Source organism: Equus caballus, chromosome 6 (genome assembly GCF_041296265.1).
Source record: "Equus caballus isolate H_3958 breed thoroughbred chromosome 6, TB-T2T, whole genome shotgun sequence".
In the NCBI taxonomy this organism is placed as follows: Eukaryota; Metazoa; Chordata; class Mammalia; order Perissodactyla; family Equidae; genus Equus; species Equus caballus.
Window position 1 is genome coordinate 94624472 of NC_091689.1, and position 17324 is coordinate 94641795.

Here is a 17324-nt window from a genome sequence, read left to right on the forward strand (position 1 = left end):
GATCAGCATCCATCAAGGCGTTAGGAGACTCTGTCTTGGCCCCGTCTCTGGCAGCCAAGCCTGTATTACCCTACAGAACTTGGAAGGATTTGAGAGCAGGGGAGGAAGGAGTGGTTCCTCCGGCCAGTGCCGAGGTCAGAGCAGAGAAAGCAGAAGAGCGAGTTCCAGGTTCCAGCAGTGATGGGGAGGTGGCTTCTGAACTGAATAGCAACTAAACTATCTTCTTCTTTCTTTGCTTCTTCTATTCCTGTCACCAGAGCCAGAAGTACTGGCTTTTTGGCCTCCCCGTAGAATGGGACTTACAGAGTATGTATAGTTTAGCATCCTGAACATACTGTGGTTATTGAGTCTTTTGGGGGAAACATCAGGAAAATTGTTCAGATATCCAAGCTTTCACATTAGCTCTGCATTCTATTGATGCCAAAGTATAGATTGGAAAGTTAGCTTGATTTTAAGATTATACAGCGAACAGTGTCAGTTATTAGAACCTTTAGAAGTGTTCTAAGCACTAAACTTGCAGTCGAATGCCATCTAGTAGATGGTTGCTTAACGTTGTACAAGAATAGTCTTTTAGTCATTTTAGCACAAAGTAGCTGCTCGAAAATTTGTTGAATAAATGAAATCTTTTTGACAGAGATATCTGCATAACTTCAGTGTGTTACACATGCTCATTACAGCCTAAGGGCATCTGTTTGAATTTGGGTTGGTTTTTTTTTTCCATCTGTGTAACACGCATGCAGACATCATAATGTGAATACTTACTGCTGACATCTTAAAGAAAAGTACATCTCTTGACTCGTAACAACCTAACCATTCTAAAGGTAGTTTGCAAGTAACACCTGACTTTGAAGAAGTTTTCAATAAAATTTGCTTTTATTGAAATTTTAACTTTATAACTTACTGAAAGTTATTTTGCAGAGAGGTAGTTTTTGAAGAAAATAGTTCGGTTTTGTGTTTTTTTCTTTTTTAATCCTGCAAATCTAATTGGTAGTCATTAATTAAATTTAATAAAATATAGGTTCCTTTCAAAAGAAATCCCTGACAATAGTGCATTTGAAAGCCTGGCTCTCTTTCCCAGCGGCGCAGTGTCGTGAAGATTGGAGAACAAGGGCAGTACTTGAAGCTGTGGAGTCTTGTGGGGATGCAGTTAAGTGCTCTGGGCACTGCATTCTTGATACAGCATCATATTACAGGAATATTAGGAAAAAAAGCTACAGGGAATTCTCATACATGCCCAGCACATATAGCTTGAATGTTCACATGGCTGGGTCCATTCAACAAATGCGATCTGTGGGTCAGATGTAGCTTGCAAGCCACTATTATTAAGCTGTTTTACTTTTACCATGAAGTAATGGTTCCTTGTTAATATTATGAATGCGTGTGTTCTTTGCTCTCTGTAAATCTTTTGTTCCATTCTTGCTTTTTTTTTTTTTTTTTTTGGCCTCACAAGAATGTCGGGGGGAGGACTTCCCCATCCAAATATCAAGCTCTTTAAATAGCCGGGCTATTTAGGAAATCAGGCTAGATAACATCTTTGTAAAATGTATGCCTATGAACTCTGCATCACACAATACAAAGGAAATTGCCATTGTCCTGTGCAAGTTAGGTGAACAAAGCACATAAAAATCCTGTTCTGGTTGTCATGCATATTCCCGTGCACGCAATCCTGGAATCTTGAAGGCCACCAGGACGGCAAGGCTGAAGTGACACGTTGGCACATCAGTGAGTGTGGGTTTTAAATTTATCATGCAGAGAGTCTGGTCATCATTCTCCCAGTTCTTTGGTATTGAACAATGCAAATCATAAACAATGAGGAATGTTGCTGCTATTACTACTAGTACTACTATTACTGCTTCTATTACTACTGCTGCTGCTGCTATTACTGCTTCTGTTACTACTGCTGCTGCTGCTATTACTGCTTCTGTTACTACTGCTGCTGCTGCTATTACTGCTTCTGTTACTACTGCTGCTGCTGCTATTACTGCTTCTGTTACTACTGCTGCTGCTGCTATTACTGCTTCTGTTACTACTACTGCTGCTGCTATTACTACTTGTTACTACTACTGCTGCTGCTGTTACTGCTTCTATTACTACTGCTGCTGCTGCTGCTGTTACTGCTTCTATTACTGCTGCTGCTGCTGCTCTTACTACTACTACTACTGTTAATACTACACCGCCACTGCCACCCTCCCCGGTGCTATTAAATAATTTTTATTAAGTTCCCACAGCCAACTGCACCATGTATTTAGAGACATTAATCTCTTTTAATCACCCCAGCAACCCAACGAGTTATCCATATTATGCAAATTAGGAAATTGAGGTTTAAACCATACCAAGTCACATAGTTTGTGCATAACTAGCTGAGACCTGATTTCAGAGGCCATTCTGGCTCCTCAGCTCTGTTCTTCACCACTGTCTTAAACTTCTCTTTCTGTATGTGAAGGCAGTGGAGCTCTGCAGGTACCAAGATGTCGCCTCCAAACCCTTGCAAACTAAATTGCATTCCTTGGGGGAGAATTTGCTCAAGGCCAAAGAGCTGCCCCTGTAGTACTCCGGAGCAGCTTCCATATCCTGGAAACAGCAACTACCATCAAAGATAGCACCTTACAAACATCCTTCCTTTATTTAAAAAATTGAAAAAAAACTTACCGCCAACAGTCCTCCTAAGATCAGAGGTACCTACACGTATCTGGCAGTAAGCCCAGACATACCAAAGCGCGTATTATCTAGAGCCAAGACTTGAATCCCACTGCATCTACAGAGACAAGCATCTCGTTTTAGTGGACAACTCGTTCCCAGAGTAGGGACACTCCTCTCCTGAAGTGACAGGGAGTCGGAAGAGCAGCATAAAACAAAGAGAGTAGCTATTACCAGGCAGCCAAAGGCCCCAAGCACACGCTCAGGTCTGCTCTTCTTCAGTTTAGCCAAGCAGAACTCCGATCGACTCCCATTAAAAGTCAGTCCACTTCCAGAATGTGGGCAGAAGCCATGTTAGTTATTTACTATCCGTTTCTGGAATTCCTTTTGAACATGACCAATGAGTTACAGCTGGTTTTTAGGCAGCATGGCACACTCATTAACTAGCTGTCAGGAACAGCTACACCCTTCGGTCCACAATGAAATGAACTCCAATCTGGATTTGCCAGGGGAAAATTCCAAACAGACCGAGAACGCGAAAACCACCGACACCGTCTCCATAATAACAATAAAACTGAAACCTGTACATGCTTCACAGGGGCCTGTTCTCCCTCTGCCTCCTCTGAAACAGCTTGACGCAGACTGGCACAGGACGAACAAGGCGGAGGACAACCTTGTGCAGCTGACTTCAGAATCCTGAGGGCATTTCTTACCAGCTCTCAAAGACAGAGCAGCAAAGGGAACACAAAAATGCTCAGCCCCAGACCGGTCGCTGTCCTGTATCTGTTCTCCATCTTCCTTTGTTCAGAGAAAGGACCCCTTTCCCAAGACCAGGGTAAATCTGATGGGTCGGAACCAGGCATGTGGACCCATTCCCCTGGCAGGGCAGGTCTGGCCTGTCGAGGAGGGCAAGGCAACCTGCTTGAGACCATAGGAAGAGACGGTCTCTCCTTCTGGTGGGCGTTGACATTCCTGGAAGTGCTGCCTGGAATGGCCATACCCATTCTGTGACCCTGAGGGAGAGAGACTGAGAACAAATCTAAGATGGCGGAGCAGAAAGATGGAATCTGAAGCCCCGAGGATTTAACCAACTGAATTACCAATTCTGGAGGTGCGTCATCTCCAGGCTTTTTGTTATGTTAGATAAATAATATCCTTATTAAGTCAGTTTGAGTTGGGGCTCCCTATTGTACCCAAAAGCATACAAGAGGAATTTTCTTTGGCGGGATACTTGAGATTCATCAGAATTCATCATCCACATTTTTAAAAATTGGTTGAATTTCCATTGTCCTCCCCCACATATGCTGATCTAGGAAATATAGGGAGAGAAAGTCATATTTAATATGTCTTCTCATGTTTTACAAGGTACCCATTTTCCTCTCCCCACTTTTGGATCGCTGAAAAAGTAGCTGTCTCAAGTCAATGATAGCCTTGTTGGAGGGAAGAATTGTAGTTGTGTAAGCATCATTTTCCCTTGAGAGTGTTTCTTTGGGTACCACCCATGGGACCAGTTGTGCTTTTTTTTTTCTGTTGAGGAAAATTGGCCCTGAGCTAACATCTGTTGCCAGTCCTCCTCTTTTTGCTTGAGGATAATTGTCCCTGAGCTAACACCTGTGACAATCTTCCTCTATTTTGTATGTGGGATGCCACCACAGCATGTCTTGATGAACAATGTGTAGGTCCGCACCCGTATGGGAGCCCATGAACCCCAGGCTGCTGAAGCAGAGCGTCCGAACTTAATTGGGCCGGCCCCCCAGTTGCTTATTTTTAAAGCGGGTTACTGGATCCCTCCTGAGTCTAGGAGTGGAATCAGGAATCCAGACTTCTGACCAGCACCATTATAAGATCTATGAAACGTTGTCACTACCAACTGAGAAAGGGAGCTAGAAGAAGAAGAGAACTTCTTCCAGGCAACGAGAGGGTTTAGAAATCAGTCGAAAACCTTTTCTGAATATTTACTCCATGCAGAAGATAGGAAGTGTGTTCATGGCTGAGTCAGGTGGGTGGGCAATTTCCGTGTTTGTGGGGAATCTCCCTGGGAATTTTCCATCGATGGTGCACTCTGCTCAGGTTTGTGAACAGCTTCTCTGAGGTTGGAGCATGAAGTGGTCAGCATCCATAGCTTTGAGTAGTAATTGTGCCTTAATGTAAATATATATAAATATTACACGTATGTATGCAGGCTTTAAATGGAGTGTTTTAAATGACTCCCTCTGTATGGCAATGTGTATTTATATATATCATGGGTAAAAAATAAGTGTCATGGGTGGTCACATTCCAAAGAAATGAACACATGTACAAAAGCACCAGCCCGTGAATGCAGAGACTTTACAGAACAAGAGACTAAAGGCAAGAGGCGTATAGACTTCTTGAGTAGAGAGCCACAGGGAATGAGAAGGGGAGAGTCTGGTGATGTAGATGGGGAGCCTGGATGGGAAGGACCCACATGCATCTCGATGGGAAGGAGGCATCCTTATTCTTCCTCATATTGTGCTTATAGACAAAAATATAGACTACGTGTGATTATAAACACCACAGATACAGGAACTGTGTCCATGTATTTCTTGTGTTGTAGAAACCAAGGAGTTTATAGCTAACATTTTTAACATGATCACACATTAGAACAAGTGATAAACAAGAGGGAAAAAACAAAAATAATTCATTAGCATTTATCACAGAAATTTTAGCCTTCACAATCTTGCCTGAATTTTTTTTTTCCATAGACTTTTCAAAGGGAATAGAAGAAATAAAAGGAGGAAGGAAAGTGTATATATATATATATAAAGATAAGAATCACAGGACTGGATTTTTACTTTTATAGAAATCTAGTGAGGAACGAAATGCTATTTCTATTTGTAAGACATCTTGAAATTTCGGATGAGAAAGCTTTTTTCAGAGCAAAGCTGTTATTATGAAAATAGTTTTCAAATGCTGATTTGTCCTTTAGTTATATTATAAACATACTTTTGAACGAAATCCTTTAAAATTGTTATGTTAAAATGCAGTTTTTCTAACTTATTTGATCATTTTTCTTCGTAGTGAAATCATAATCCTAGAAAGCTGGGGTTTTTTTTTTTTTTTTTTTTTGAGCAGATGCTGTTTTTATGGAAGAGAGAAGGTGGTTGCATATAGCACTGATTTTTCGTAAGAAAATAGGCACAAAATAAGCTAATTGCTGGAGCGGTGTGGTAGAGTGGAAAGAGTAAAGGACCGTGGGGCCGCACAAGCTGGGTTGATGTTGTGGCTTCATTGTGTCCTGGCCTGGTAATCTTTTGCAAGTCATCTACTGTCTTTAGGATTCCGTTTCTTCCTGTGTGGATCTGAATGGCAATATGTCCTTCAGGTGGCTTTTGTGGTAAATGACAGTACACATTGTCATTTTGTAAACGATAAATTGCCCTATTATATGATCAATATAAATATGAAATGAAGAATCATACCATCTTATCCTGAATTATAATTAAAGAATGTTTGATTCGATAGATCATGAAGCAGAGTTCAGAGAGAGATTTCTGGAGAAGTCTGAACAAAGATAAATAGTTTTTAAGGTGACAGGATACTGGTCCCAGAATCATCAATTATAGAGCGGTTGAGCTGACTTGGGTAGTTCAGGGGTTGCCTGAAACTCCACTTGAGTTTGAAATAGAGATTTTGGAGACAAGCCAAATGAAATGTTTGGTTTTCTGAAGAAGGAATGGAGCCATTTTAATTTACGGATTCTGCAGAAAGGGACATTAATCCCAAGGAAACCTTGAGGGAAGGTCCGGGAAGAAGATATTCTCTGGAAAGACGAGGGTGCTGGGTACCCTTTGGAAGTGTTGGAATGTGGAAGAAAGAGAACTCACTTCTACAACTGTTTAAAAAGTTAAAGAGCATAAGCTAATGTTCGGGAATAGTTAACATTTCTCGGATTGAATATTAAACTTCCTCCAAGGAAAACAACTCAATTGCTAAAGTCAGCCCTAAACTAGTGCCAAGAAAATACTACTAAATTAGGGTTGTAGGAGAGATATGACTCAGTTAAGTATCATAGAGCTCTCAACCCATAAACTATCCCTTTGTAGTCCTTGAGAACATAAGAGATTACAAATAAATTTACTGACTCTTTCCTTAAGGAAAGGAAATGCCTAAAATCATGATTCAGCGTTTTAAATTCAGTTTCCATGTGTAACTGTTATAGCTGCTGGGAAATACTGGATACTCGAGTCATTTTGTGAAACCATTTTCAAATGTTTTGGTCTAAGACCTAGACAAATGTTCTTAAAACTAAAGAAATTTTCCAAGTATTGATTCTAAATCTCTTTCATTAGAATAAAAGTAAGCAGAAGGACTTTAAAAATCACATTATTTCTACCATAAGCATATGGACAAGCACACAAGAAAAGATACACGTGTTACGTGAAAAATTGTGTGTGTATAGTTCTAGTCCAAATCCCATTTAATATAACCACTATCTGAATATCAGTCTAATGTTAAGAATGTGTTATGTCTTAAATGGACTTCTAAGTATGTCACCAACGTATTTGAAGTATTAATTATTGCTCATCTTCAATAGCAGATAATTTCATTCTCATTATCTCATAGATGGCTACTTTCATCTCTTATGGGACATTAGTCTTTCTATCTGGCTGAAGTTGACATTAGCTAAAGTTTGAACTTGCTGCATGGCATCTATGCATATGTATTTGATTTGTTCAAACCCAGCAGCATGGTGTTTCAAATATTTATTCATTTTACTTGGGTGCTGTTAACCATGTGTGCATACGCAAAGGGAACGAGCTTTGTGAATGGTGATATACAGAGAAAAAGAAATATGGAAAGAGAATAAATAAATAATTTGAGCCTTTAAAAAATATGTAATGTTTCTGTTGAAATACTTGCAGGCTAAGGAAATAGGGCTGAAACAGATTAACTCTTTTTCTATGAAGTAACATTAATCTCACAATTTTCGCTCAGCTTCTTTGCCTAAGGGTGAATTCCCCCCCCCCCCCCGCCCCCGAAATCTTGGAGAATCATAAAAATTGAGATGAAAAGTCTACTCCTGAGACCATGTATTCCTTTACCCCACCTGCGTGTGACTGTTCACTTCAGAATGCTTTCTATCCCCTAGGCGCGGCCATCCTCCGTGAAATAAAAATGCCTATTAAATGCTGTAATTCGGGAGCCCACTGAAGTATCACTTTAAAACTAACCATGGTTTTGACAGCGTTACCCCCATAGCTGCATCTTTTTCTGTTTTGTTTTCTGGTTTTCTTAAAGCTTAGTTATAATCTTTGACTTTCCAAAGTGAAAATAAAGAAAATGTCTTTTCCGCTTGTGTTTTTTTGTTGGGGAAGAAAAGATACTTTTCCTCTACTTCAAGTCTTCAGATTTCTTCTGGCATTTTTTTTTTTCGGTGAACTTATCTCTACTTTCTCATTCTCCCTGTCAGGAGAAAAACAGTCATCTCTTCTTTCCTACGCTTATTCTTCTCTATATTTGATGATCACGCCTCTCCACACTTAAGATTACACTGAACAGAAGAGGTTGTATTGAGCATAGGAAAAAAATTAATCTAAAATTGCACATTGTACTCTAATATCCATTTCCTCATTTGTCTCCCCTTTTAGACTCTAGGCTCTTTAAGACCTGGAAACCTTTCTTATTCGTTTTGTACCCAGTCCACGTCTGACATATAGTTTATCAAATAATTAGAATTTGATGAGCCAATGAATGACTTCATCGGGTCAGATGATAGAAGATTGGCTTTTGAAACTAATCAGGACACTGGGATTTTTAAAGGGTTCGCTGTTGCTCTTTCCCGTCCATTCTGAAGGTGTCTGAAAGAAACCAGAAGGATCTCAGATCTCTTCTCGTGCGAACTCCTGTGGCTCATTGGCACACACATGCAGGCTGATGTGAATACACGCTAACTAGAGCAGATTGTGGCTATTCTGATCCTTGAGCAGATGATGCGAGGCCAGGCACAGTGAGGGGACTTTGCTATAATAATCCAATAAATACTTTGGAAATGATGCTTACTTTTGTCTTCTGCATTAAAGTCTAAGGGTAAAACCAAGCAGAGTAGAATATAAAGAACACCTCCTTTTTCCCCCAGTACCAAGCAGAAATTCCAGAGATTTGCCAAAACTCCCCATAGATTTATCACTTCTTTGGAGACTTGGTACAAAATCTTCTTTGCACTAGAAGGGCTAGATGTTACTGTCAAATTGTAACCATCCGGGGCTACATGTGTACACACATTGTCCAGTCATCTCTAAGTGCATGCAGGAGGCCCAAGAAATAGAGGCTATGACCCAACCCAGGCTTTTTCTAGGCTGAAGGAAAATTGTCACTAGCTACTCATGGTGGATGGTTTCTCCTCTTTACCTCGGCCTCCCACCAACGAGTGGGCAGGGCCATTCTGAATTAGGGGAGTCGTTAACACAGGAAGACTCCCAGCCCATTAAGAGTGGTATGTGCAATAGAGATGGGCTTTGAGTAGCTACAGCTGAGTGTCATCCTCACATTGCTGCCCCACATTTGATCTGAAATAGATTCTTCAAACTTCAGACACATCTTCCTACCTAATTACCCAAAGCGTTGCTTTTAACCACTTGGTGTTAGTCAGAATACCCTGAACTCAGAGCCCCTCTATGGGTGTCACTAACTGAGAGTTGACCATTCATTTTAAATTGAATTAGAAGTCACAGTTTTCATTCGCAGCTTCTCTGAATATCCACTCAGAATTGTTATATGCAGATTCTTCCAGCCGTCCGGTTCCAATGAGGACGTATCATTCAGAAGGGCTTGGAGTGGGTATGAGAAGTTAGCTAGAAGGTCACAAAGACAGCCATGGTGCTCTGGAAGAGGACTGCAGAATAAATGAGCAAACTGGAACATCACCCCTGGTACGGGCAAATCCCTCAGACCACCGCAGAGGCTGGCAGCCTTTGGCAAATAAGTGGAAGGGTCAGGACCCAGGGGGAAGAGCAGTAAGCAGGGAAATTGAGTGCAGGATCTAGGTGCCCAGAAAGTACAATAGTCTGTTGGCTGACATAGCCTAATGACAAATCACAAAAATTATATAGCAGAATTAGCAAGAAGGATCACCTTACCTTGATTCAATTAGGTTAAACCATTTGAAATTGATACTAGTTGACTGGTTTTGACTGACAAAAATTCGTGTTCGTGTGGTTCAGCCTAACAGTATAAGTCACACTGAGTGAATGCTGTGAAGATGCTCTCCTCCACCCATCCTGGTGATACAGGCCTGATGGAGGAGTCGCATCTAGAGATCAGAGACCTTTCCTTGACCTTCCCTGGAGCTCTCAGTGTTCCACTGAGGGGCCTCGGGGCACCCTGGGAGGGCCAGGAATGGGTTGGAGGTCCTGTGACCTATCAGAAGTACCATTTTGTCTGCTTCCCACATAAGATCTGATTTGTAAAAGATGAGGGAGAGGTTCTTCTGCTTTTTCAAAAAATGTTTCGAAACCTATAGAGCATGAAGTTCATTTTTTAAGGGACCCAAACATAAATCTTGGATTCTGGAATATTGAAGTTTTAAAACTATAAATCCAGAACACCATGAACAAGTGTGTTGATGACATCATTTCATGAAAGGCAGGAAAGAACTTTCATTCTTGACGATGGTAATCTCCCTCCAGTTGGGTTAATGTCACATTTAAAGAAAATATATTCAGAGCAGCACTGTGAGATTTCAGAGAGTGAAAAGCATACTTCTCAGCACATAAATGAAAGTGAATCTTGGTGAGTGGTTATATACAGAGAGAAAGGTCCTCTTTTGAGCCTTTAAACTACTTATGACAGAGGGTCACAAAGGATACTGTTCAAACCACAAGTCAAAAAGAACCGTCAGAATGTGCACCACACAACACGACACTGCTCTTGGCCTTCATGGCTCATGGCTGGGTGTGGAGTGGGTGTGTAGAGACTGGAGAATTACTTGTCTAGAATCTGATCGGTGTCTACTTAGTCAAATTGTTTGATACTTTTTACTATAAATAAGTAATCAGTTTGGCCCAAAAAGCAGTCGAGGTAGTTGAGCAAATAGGTTGATTTATTTGTTGAAACTTTCTCCAAGTTTTGGGGATGGCTTCATCAGTCAGTTCAGGCGGAACATGAAGCTGGATACCAACATGATCGTAAACCCCACTATTTCAGTGAGCTGACTTTGGCATAAAGGGCTCTTTCGGAAGTTTAAAAACAAATATCCTTTTAGCAAATGTTTTTAGTGCGAGACCATATTTAACTTAAAATTTCAAATAACCGGGCTTATCCTGTGAGACGTTATTTTGTGAGACGTGAAAAGCCTCTAAATGTAATTCTCATTTGAGGGTTTTTAAATTCTTTTTTAGTAAATAATTAGGAGCTCTCTCTTACCGTATAGTGCTATGAGTATGAAAAACAGTCTACATGAAAAAAAATTGTGCTAGGGGACAGAATTACCTCTGGATTGAACAATGGTCTTATGATTTTAAAACAAAGTGGGCAAAACCACCTACTACTGGCTGGCAAAAAAACAAAAGGGTATAAATAGATTAAAATTCTGCTGCCGACATGAAACCAAAAGACCCATCTGCACAGAGATCCAAACAAAGGGCTGTTTTCCTTCAAAGGTCCATTTGCGACCCTTTGCGTAGCGATCATCCTTACTTTACTGTACGTTGGGCCTCATTCTTTAAAAAATCGAATTAGTAAGCCCAATTCAAGACTCTTTTCATTTAATGTTTAGATTAGTACTAACTCAAACTAGTAAGATCTAGGCCCTTTGTTAGGAAGGATTTTCTTTCAGTGCTGCTAGAAGGGGTGGCTTAGCTGTCTAAGCATCAGCTTTAAAATACCAAGACTCCCTGGAACCATAGGTTGGATTCTCAGGAGGGCTGGGGAGCCCCTTAATTATTCTAAAATAGATGGAGTGGCAGGCCATTTCCTACACATGTGTTCCCCTACAAAATCTTAAAAACCAAAATACTCTGTGGACATTAAAAATTCAATAACTTTTTCCCTTTCGTTTGGAGAAAATCGCTTTTGCTGAATGATCTCAGAAATCCAAAGTTATGTTCTTTGTTGTATTCTTTGTACTTTCTTATATGTGCTATCAAGCTGTTTACAAACTTTAACAATAATATTTACTTGCTTAAAGATCGTACTTTTGATTTTCTGGGCTGGTCTTTTATAAGAAGTAACCTACACGCTGAGCCCATATGGTTAGAGGGGTCCCTTCTTGGTCTTCACATGATACGTTCCATTGATGGGGTCTTTTACTTCCCCTCACAGTTTTATTTTAATATTCTATTAATCCAAAGCATTTCTTGAGAGTCCTTTGTTGGTGGTGGTGTGTTTTGTTCTGAGAGAAAACTCCCTTTCACCCACTGTATTTTAGAAGTTTAAATGCAACAGTAGAATGAGAGATTTTCATTGCGAGCTATTTCAAAGGTGTAACAATCTCATAACATGAGGAACTTAAAATCTCAGCGCCCCGAGAAGTTTACATGCCAGGTCAACAAAGTGTGCTCAATGTATAAACTCGCCAGGGCACAGACTATTGAGAAGTGGAATCATCATGATTGTCTAAATAAGCAACTCGGAGGGCTTTGCCATCTGTTCAATGGAACAGTCATTATGAAATCCACGCCTTTAAAAGGGACGTCTTCAGACCCTCCTCAGTGGAAACGGTGGGAAGAATCTCCTGGGGATGGAGGGCTGCTGGATGCGGTGGGCCTCATTCTCACCCCCTGGGGTTCACTTTTCACTGGCAACTGAGGACAGTCAGACCTGGGCCCTGCTGCAGTGGTGGTGGGGGTCGGGGGGGGAGGAATCCTGAGAGAGCCCGAAGAAGGTGACTCTGCGGGTAGAACTCAAGGCCATGAGTATAGCTTCTCCTCCTGGATGCATCCAGATCTGACTTCCTTTGTTTTTTTTTAAGGGTGAAGAGAGGTTTCCTCGGGGCATTATACAGGCAATTAAGAGCCTTGGAGGACTCAGTCGTTTTAGGTTCAGAAAATGATCTCAGGGAAGTTATTTAAGTTCCCTCTGCTTTAGTTTCCCCAGGAGCAAATGGAAATAATAAGGCCTGGGTCCTTCCTATCACAAAGGGGCAGATGGTAAAAGTAGAAAGGATTTTCGCTTGTGTGTGGGAAGTACATGTGCAAAATATTACTCGTTTATTAAGGTGCAGGAAAATATATTGCTAACCACGCTAAGGATTAATATGCGTAGTAGATATTATTCGGTTCTTCTTATAAAAATAAAGTGGTCATCCGTGTTTTTCACGACGAGAATCCTACGGGCGACTGGTTTCTAGGGATCAACACTTAGTTCTAAGCTAGGAGATGCCGCAAGGAAGAGAGAAGACTTGCAGTTTGTTTGGTGTTTCCCAAAAGATTTCCAGACAGCAGTGTTTCCTTTCCCTTTTTATGAATGGCAGTAGTATTATGCTTCCGTCTGCATTTTTTACCAAAGCCATTCATAAAAATAAAAACAAAACAAAATAACAACAACAGAAAACTTTCCCGGCACAGATTGGAACCACTGGGTGCCAGCGGCTGGGAAAACATCCTGGCGGCCGTAACCCCAACCCGCACTGAGAGTATTCAAGGGTCTGTTTGTTTGGTGGTCTGAAAAGTATGAAGTGCTGTGTGGAAGGGCAGCTGGTAGAAGTTCTGTGACACGGACTAGGCCGGGAGCCAGGGCTGGCAGAGTTTCAGACATTGTCTTTCCCCTCATTGAAGTGTCAGGACCTAATTCATGGAAAATTGGGTGAGCTGGCAGGCCTCTCAGAGGATCTCATTGAGCCCCACAGTGTGCAGGAGTCACATGAATGCGGGATCCTCGGCCAGAAAGGGAGGGGGACTTCTGAGCAGTAGGAAGCAGTCAGCCTGCAAGAATGTGTGGGGATTTGAAACGGTTTGGGAATAAACATGTGTACAGGTGTAATCGGCAGGAAAAAAGAGAAGGAAGAAAAGCAGTCTGTTCTTACAAATGACTCTTTGAAATGAATACTCTCTTAGCACACACTTTTGAATCCTAAGAGGCAGTAAGTCCTAATCGTCCTTGGTTCGATTCCGCCTGGAGAAAACATCATCTCAAAACCTGGGCTTTTATGATCTCATCTCTACTGTGATTTAAAGTCAAAGAGAAGAACTTTTTTTCAGTGAACGGAAGTATCTTGTCATTTCTTTTATTTTTACCTTTTTTTTTTTAAAAAAAAAAAAAGCTCTGATGATTTTCATATAACATGTTTAATACATCAGCAGTAAGACATCACGCCATCCCAGGAATTCTGAAAGGAAGGACAATGAATAAGAGTTCTACCCCTCCATGATGTGGTGGCTTTGCCCTACCTTCTGTTGTTTGGAAGAACTGTAGCGATTTTATTTCTTTCATTTGTAGCATGAGAGCAGGCCCCTCTCCACGTCAGAGCGGCTCAGTTGTATTCACAAATCTCAGTGATGTAGCCATAGAATAAGTAAGGCTTACATTCAGACTGGAGAGTGAGTATGGAAGGGATCCAGCAAAAAGCTTGGGCTTCAAATCCACCTTTCGCAATACTGAAGAATAAGTTAAATATTTTTCTAATTCTGTAATTATTGGAAAATTAATTTAGGCTGGGTAGAAAAAAGTTCCCTTAGGTGTTTCACTCAAAAGAGGAGTCTCCTCTGCATACACAATTAAATAGATATAGATATGGATATAGATATAGATATAACAAAATATTCTGCAAATGATAATCAGCATCAAGAGAATGAGCAAACCAAATGGGAGAATGAGAATGGGAAAAAATATTTGCAAATCATATTCTGATAAGGGACTTGTATCCAGACTATATAAATAACTCTTACAACCCAGTAATCAAAAGACAAATTTTAAAATGGGCAAAAGATTTTAATAGACTTTTTTTTAGCCCTGAGCTAACATCGGCCGCCAGTTCTCCTCGTTTTGCTAAGAAAGATTGGCCCTGAGCTAACATCCGTGCCCATCTTCCTCTATTTTATATGTGGGACGCCTACCACAGCATGGCCTGATAAGCCGTGCATAGGTCCGCACCCGCAGACCCTGGGCTGCTGAAGTGAAGCGTGCGGACTTAACCGCTGCGCCGCCAGTCTCGCCCCTGAGTAGACATTTTTTTTAAAGAAGATATACAAATGGCCAACAAACACATGAAAAGATGCTCAGCATCGTTAGTCATTAGGGAAATTCAAATCAGAACCACAATGATGATGTTCAACTTCACACCCAGTAGGATATCACAATAACAAGTATTGGCATGTGTGTGAAGAAATTGGAGCCCTCATACATTGCCGGTGGGAATGTAAAATGGTGCAGCTGCTTTGGAAAACTGGCAGCTCCTCAAAAAGCTTAGCACAGAGTTACCTGTATGACCCAGAAATTCCACTCCAAGCTATAGACCCAAGAGAAATGAAAACATGTCCACACTAAAACTTATATATGAATGTTCATAGCAGCATTATTCATGATAGCCAAAAGGTGGAAACAACCCAAATGTTCATCAAATCGTGGATGGATTAAAAAATGTAGTATAGGGGCTGGCCCAGTGGCCCCGTGGTTAAGTTTCCACGTTCCATTTGGGCGGCCTGGAGTCCGCTGGCTCAGATCCAAGGTGCAGACCTACACACCGCTTATCAAGCCATGCTGTGGCAGGCATCCCACATATAAAGTAGGGGAAGATGGGCATGGATGTTAGCTCAGGGCCAGTCTTCCTCAGAAAAAAAAAAAAGGAGGATTGGTGGGTGATGTTAGCTCAGGGCTAATCTTCCTGAAAAGAAAAAAGGGTAGTATATCCACATAATGCAATATTATTTGGCAATAAAAAGGAAATGAACTACAACATGGGTGATCCTAGAAAACATTATGCTAAATGAAAGAAGCCTGACACAAAAGACCAAATATTGTGTGATTTCATTTACATGAAATGTCCAGAATAGGCAAATTTATAGAGACCGAAAGTAGATTGGTGGTCGGTTCGGGATGGGAAGGTGGCTCGGGAAGCAGGAGGGAATGGGGAGTGCCAGTGATAGATACGGGGTTTTAGAGATGAAAATGTTCTAAAATTAGATTGTGATGATGATTGTACAGCCCTCTGAATATACTAAAACACTTTTAATTAAATCCCAATAAAGATGTTTTTGAAAAAAACATTAATAATAAAATGTTAAACATTAATAACTAAAAAATATTAACAACATATAAAGTAGAGGAAGATGGGCACGGATGTTAGCTCAGGGCCAGTCTTCCTCAGCAAAAAGAGGAGGATTGGCAGCAGATGTTAGCTCAGGGCTAATCTTCCTCAAAAAAAAAAAATAATAAATTAGGCCCTTTCACTCTTCAAGTTTTGTGATATACAGACTAAAAACAAAGTGAATTCAGTGGCAAGTTTACTTTGATGTAGCTGGTATGTATGCCAGACTTTAATTGGGAATTGTTTTAATTGAGATAACCTGTATTGTATATCCTTAACATATAGGGACCATGTATAAACACCCTTTAACCTTAGCTAAACCATTTGAACCTTGCCATTTTCTTCTTTATGTTGCAGACACGTCTGTATTTAAAACACGTAATTAATTTTTGTCACTATGTATGGGTTTTTTAAATATAACATTTTTTCTTTTCTTTCTTAGCCACAACAAGTCGTTCAGAAGAAGCCTGCTCAGGTAAGAGATGGTCATTATCATTTTTTTCTCCCAATTAATATAAAAAGTAAACTGATAAAAAAAAATCCCCAAATTAAACCTTTAATTAGCATTTTTCTGGTTTTGATACATCAGCCTTGCAATATTCTTGACAATTTGTTGTATCCTTCAGACAAGTCAAAAATATATAGTCTGTGGTTGTGTGATTAAAAACCCTAAAAGACCAGGGTCTTAAGTGTGCAAAGCAAATATAAATCCTTTAAAAAATAAAACGTTTATTTCAGTTCCTCATACATAAAACATGTTTAATTTTATCATGTGTTTTACCAACTCCTAAACATCAAATCTTGTCTTTTCCAAATACCAGACTATCCGTATTCCATTGACTTTATTTGAGTCTTATTAGCTGCAAAATATTTCATGATTCATGTCTGGAAACATATCTGTTCATTAAATCATTTCATGACATTTGATGATCCCAAACAACCCCACGAAGACTGGGAAACTGGGAAATTAAGTTATACTGATTTTGTAGATTGCTGAACTCTCAGGTCTTGCTTCAGTGGCTGATTCCAAGCCTGAAGTCTTTGGCAACATCAAAATTAGGACCCAGCTTTGCTTCCCTTGTTCCATATACCTGGAGTTCCTTGTCCTAACAATAATCCATACGCAGAAACGTAAGAATCATGTTTATTGGGGGAATATATCTTGAAGAAAAGAGAACTGAAGAATAAATTAATCGTGATTGCCAAGTATGTGAGCCATTATGAAAGTATAAGAAATGTCCTGCTGCCCCCTTCTTCTGCACAACACGCCGGGAGGTCTGGGTGTCTTGTGCAGAACCTGCTGGAGTCACTTATTAAGCAGGGTCATGGGTTACCCAGTTCTTTGTAGATCTCTTTCATAGAATTTAAAATACCCAAGGGATCTTTTCCCTAAGGCCTCTAAAAATGTACCTTGCCCTCTGTTCCCTTGGGACAATGTTGCCTTGCCTGGGAAAGACCATCTAGGCAATCTTATGTGTCTACTACT

The 17324-nt window shown here is 40.5% G+C and overlaps 1 protein-coding gene across 2 annotated transcripts in view; it reads left to right on the top strand.

The window, feature by feature from the left end:
• The window catches only part of HMGA2 (high mobility group AT-hook 2), a 129025-nt gene that overhangs the window by 98304 nt on the left and 13397 nt on the right, over nucleotides 1–17324 (top strand). For both annotated transcript variants that reach the window (XM_070269209.1, NM_001433493.1), the window contains one exon: nucleotides 16281–16313. In XM_070269209.1, the coding sequence (XP_070125310.1) occupies nucleotides 16281–16313 (33 nt within the window). The remainder of the gene's footprint in view (nucleotides 1–16280; nucleotides 16314–17324) is intronic.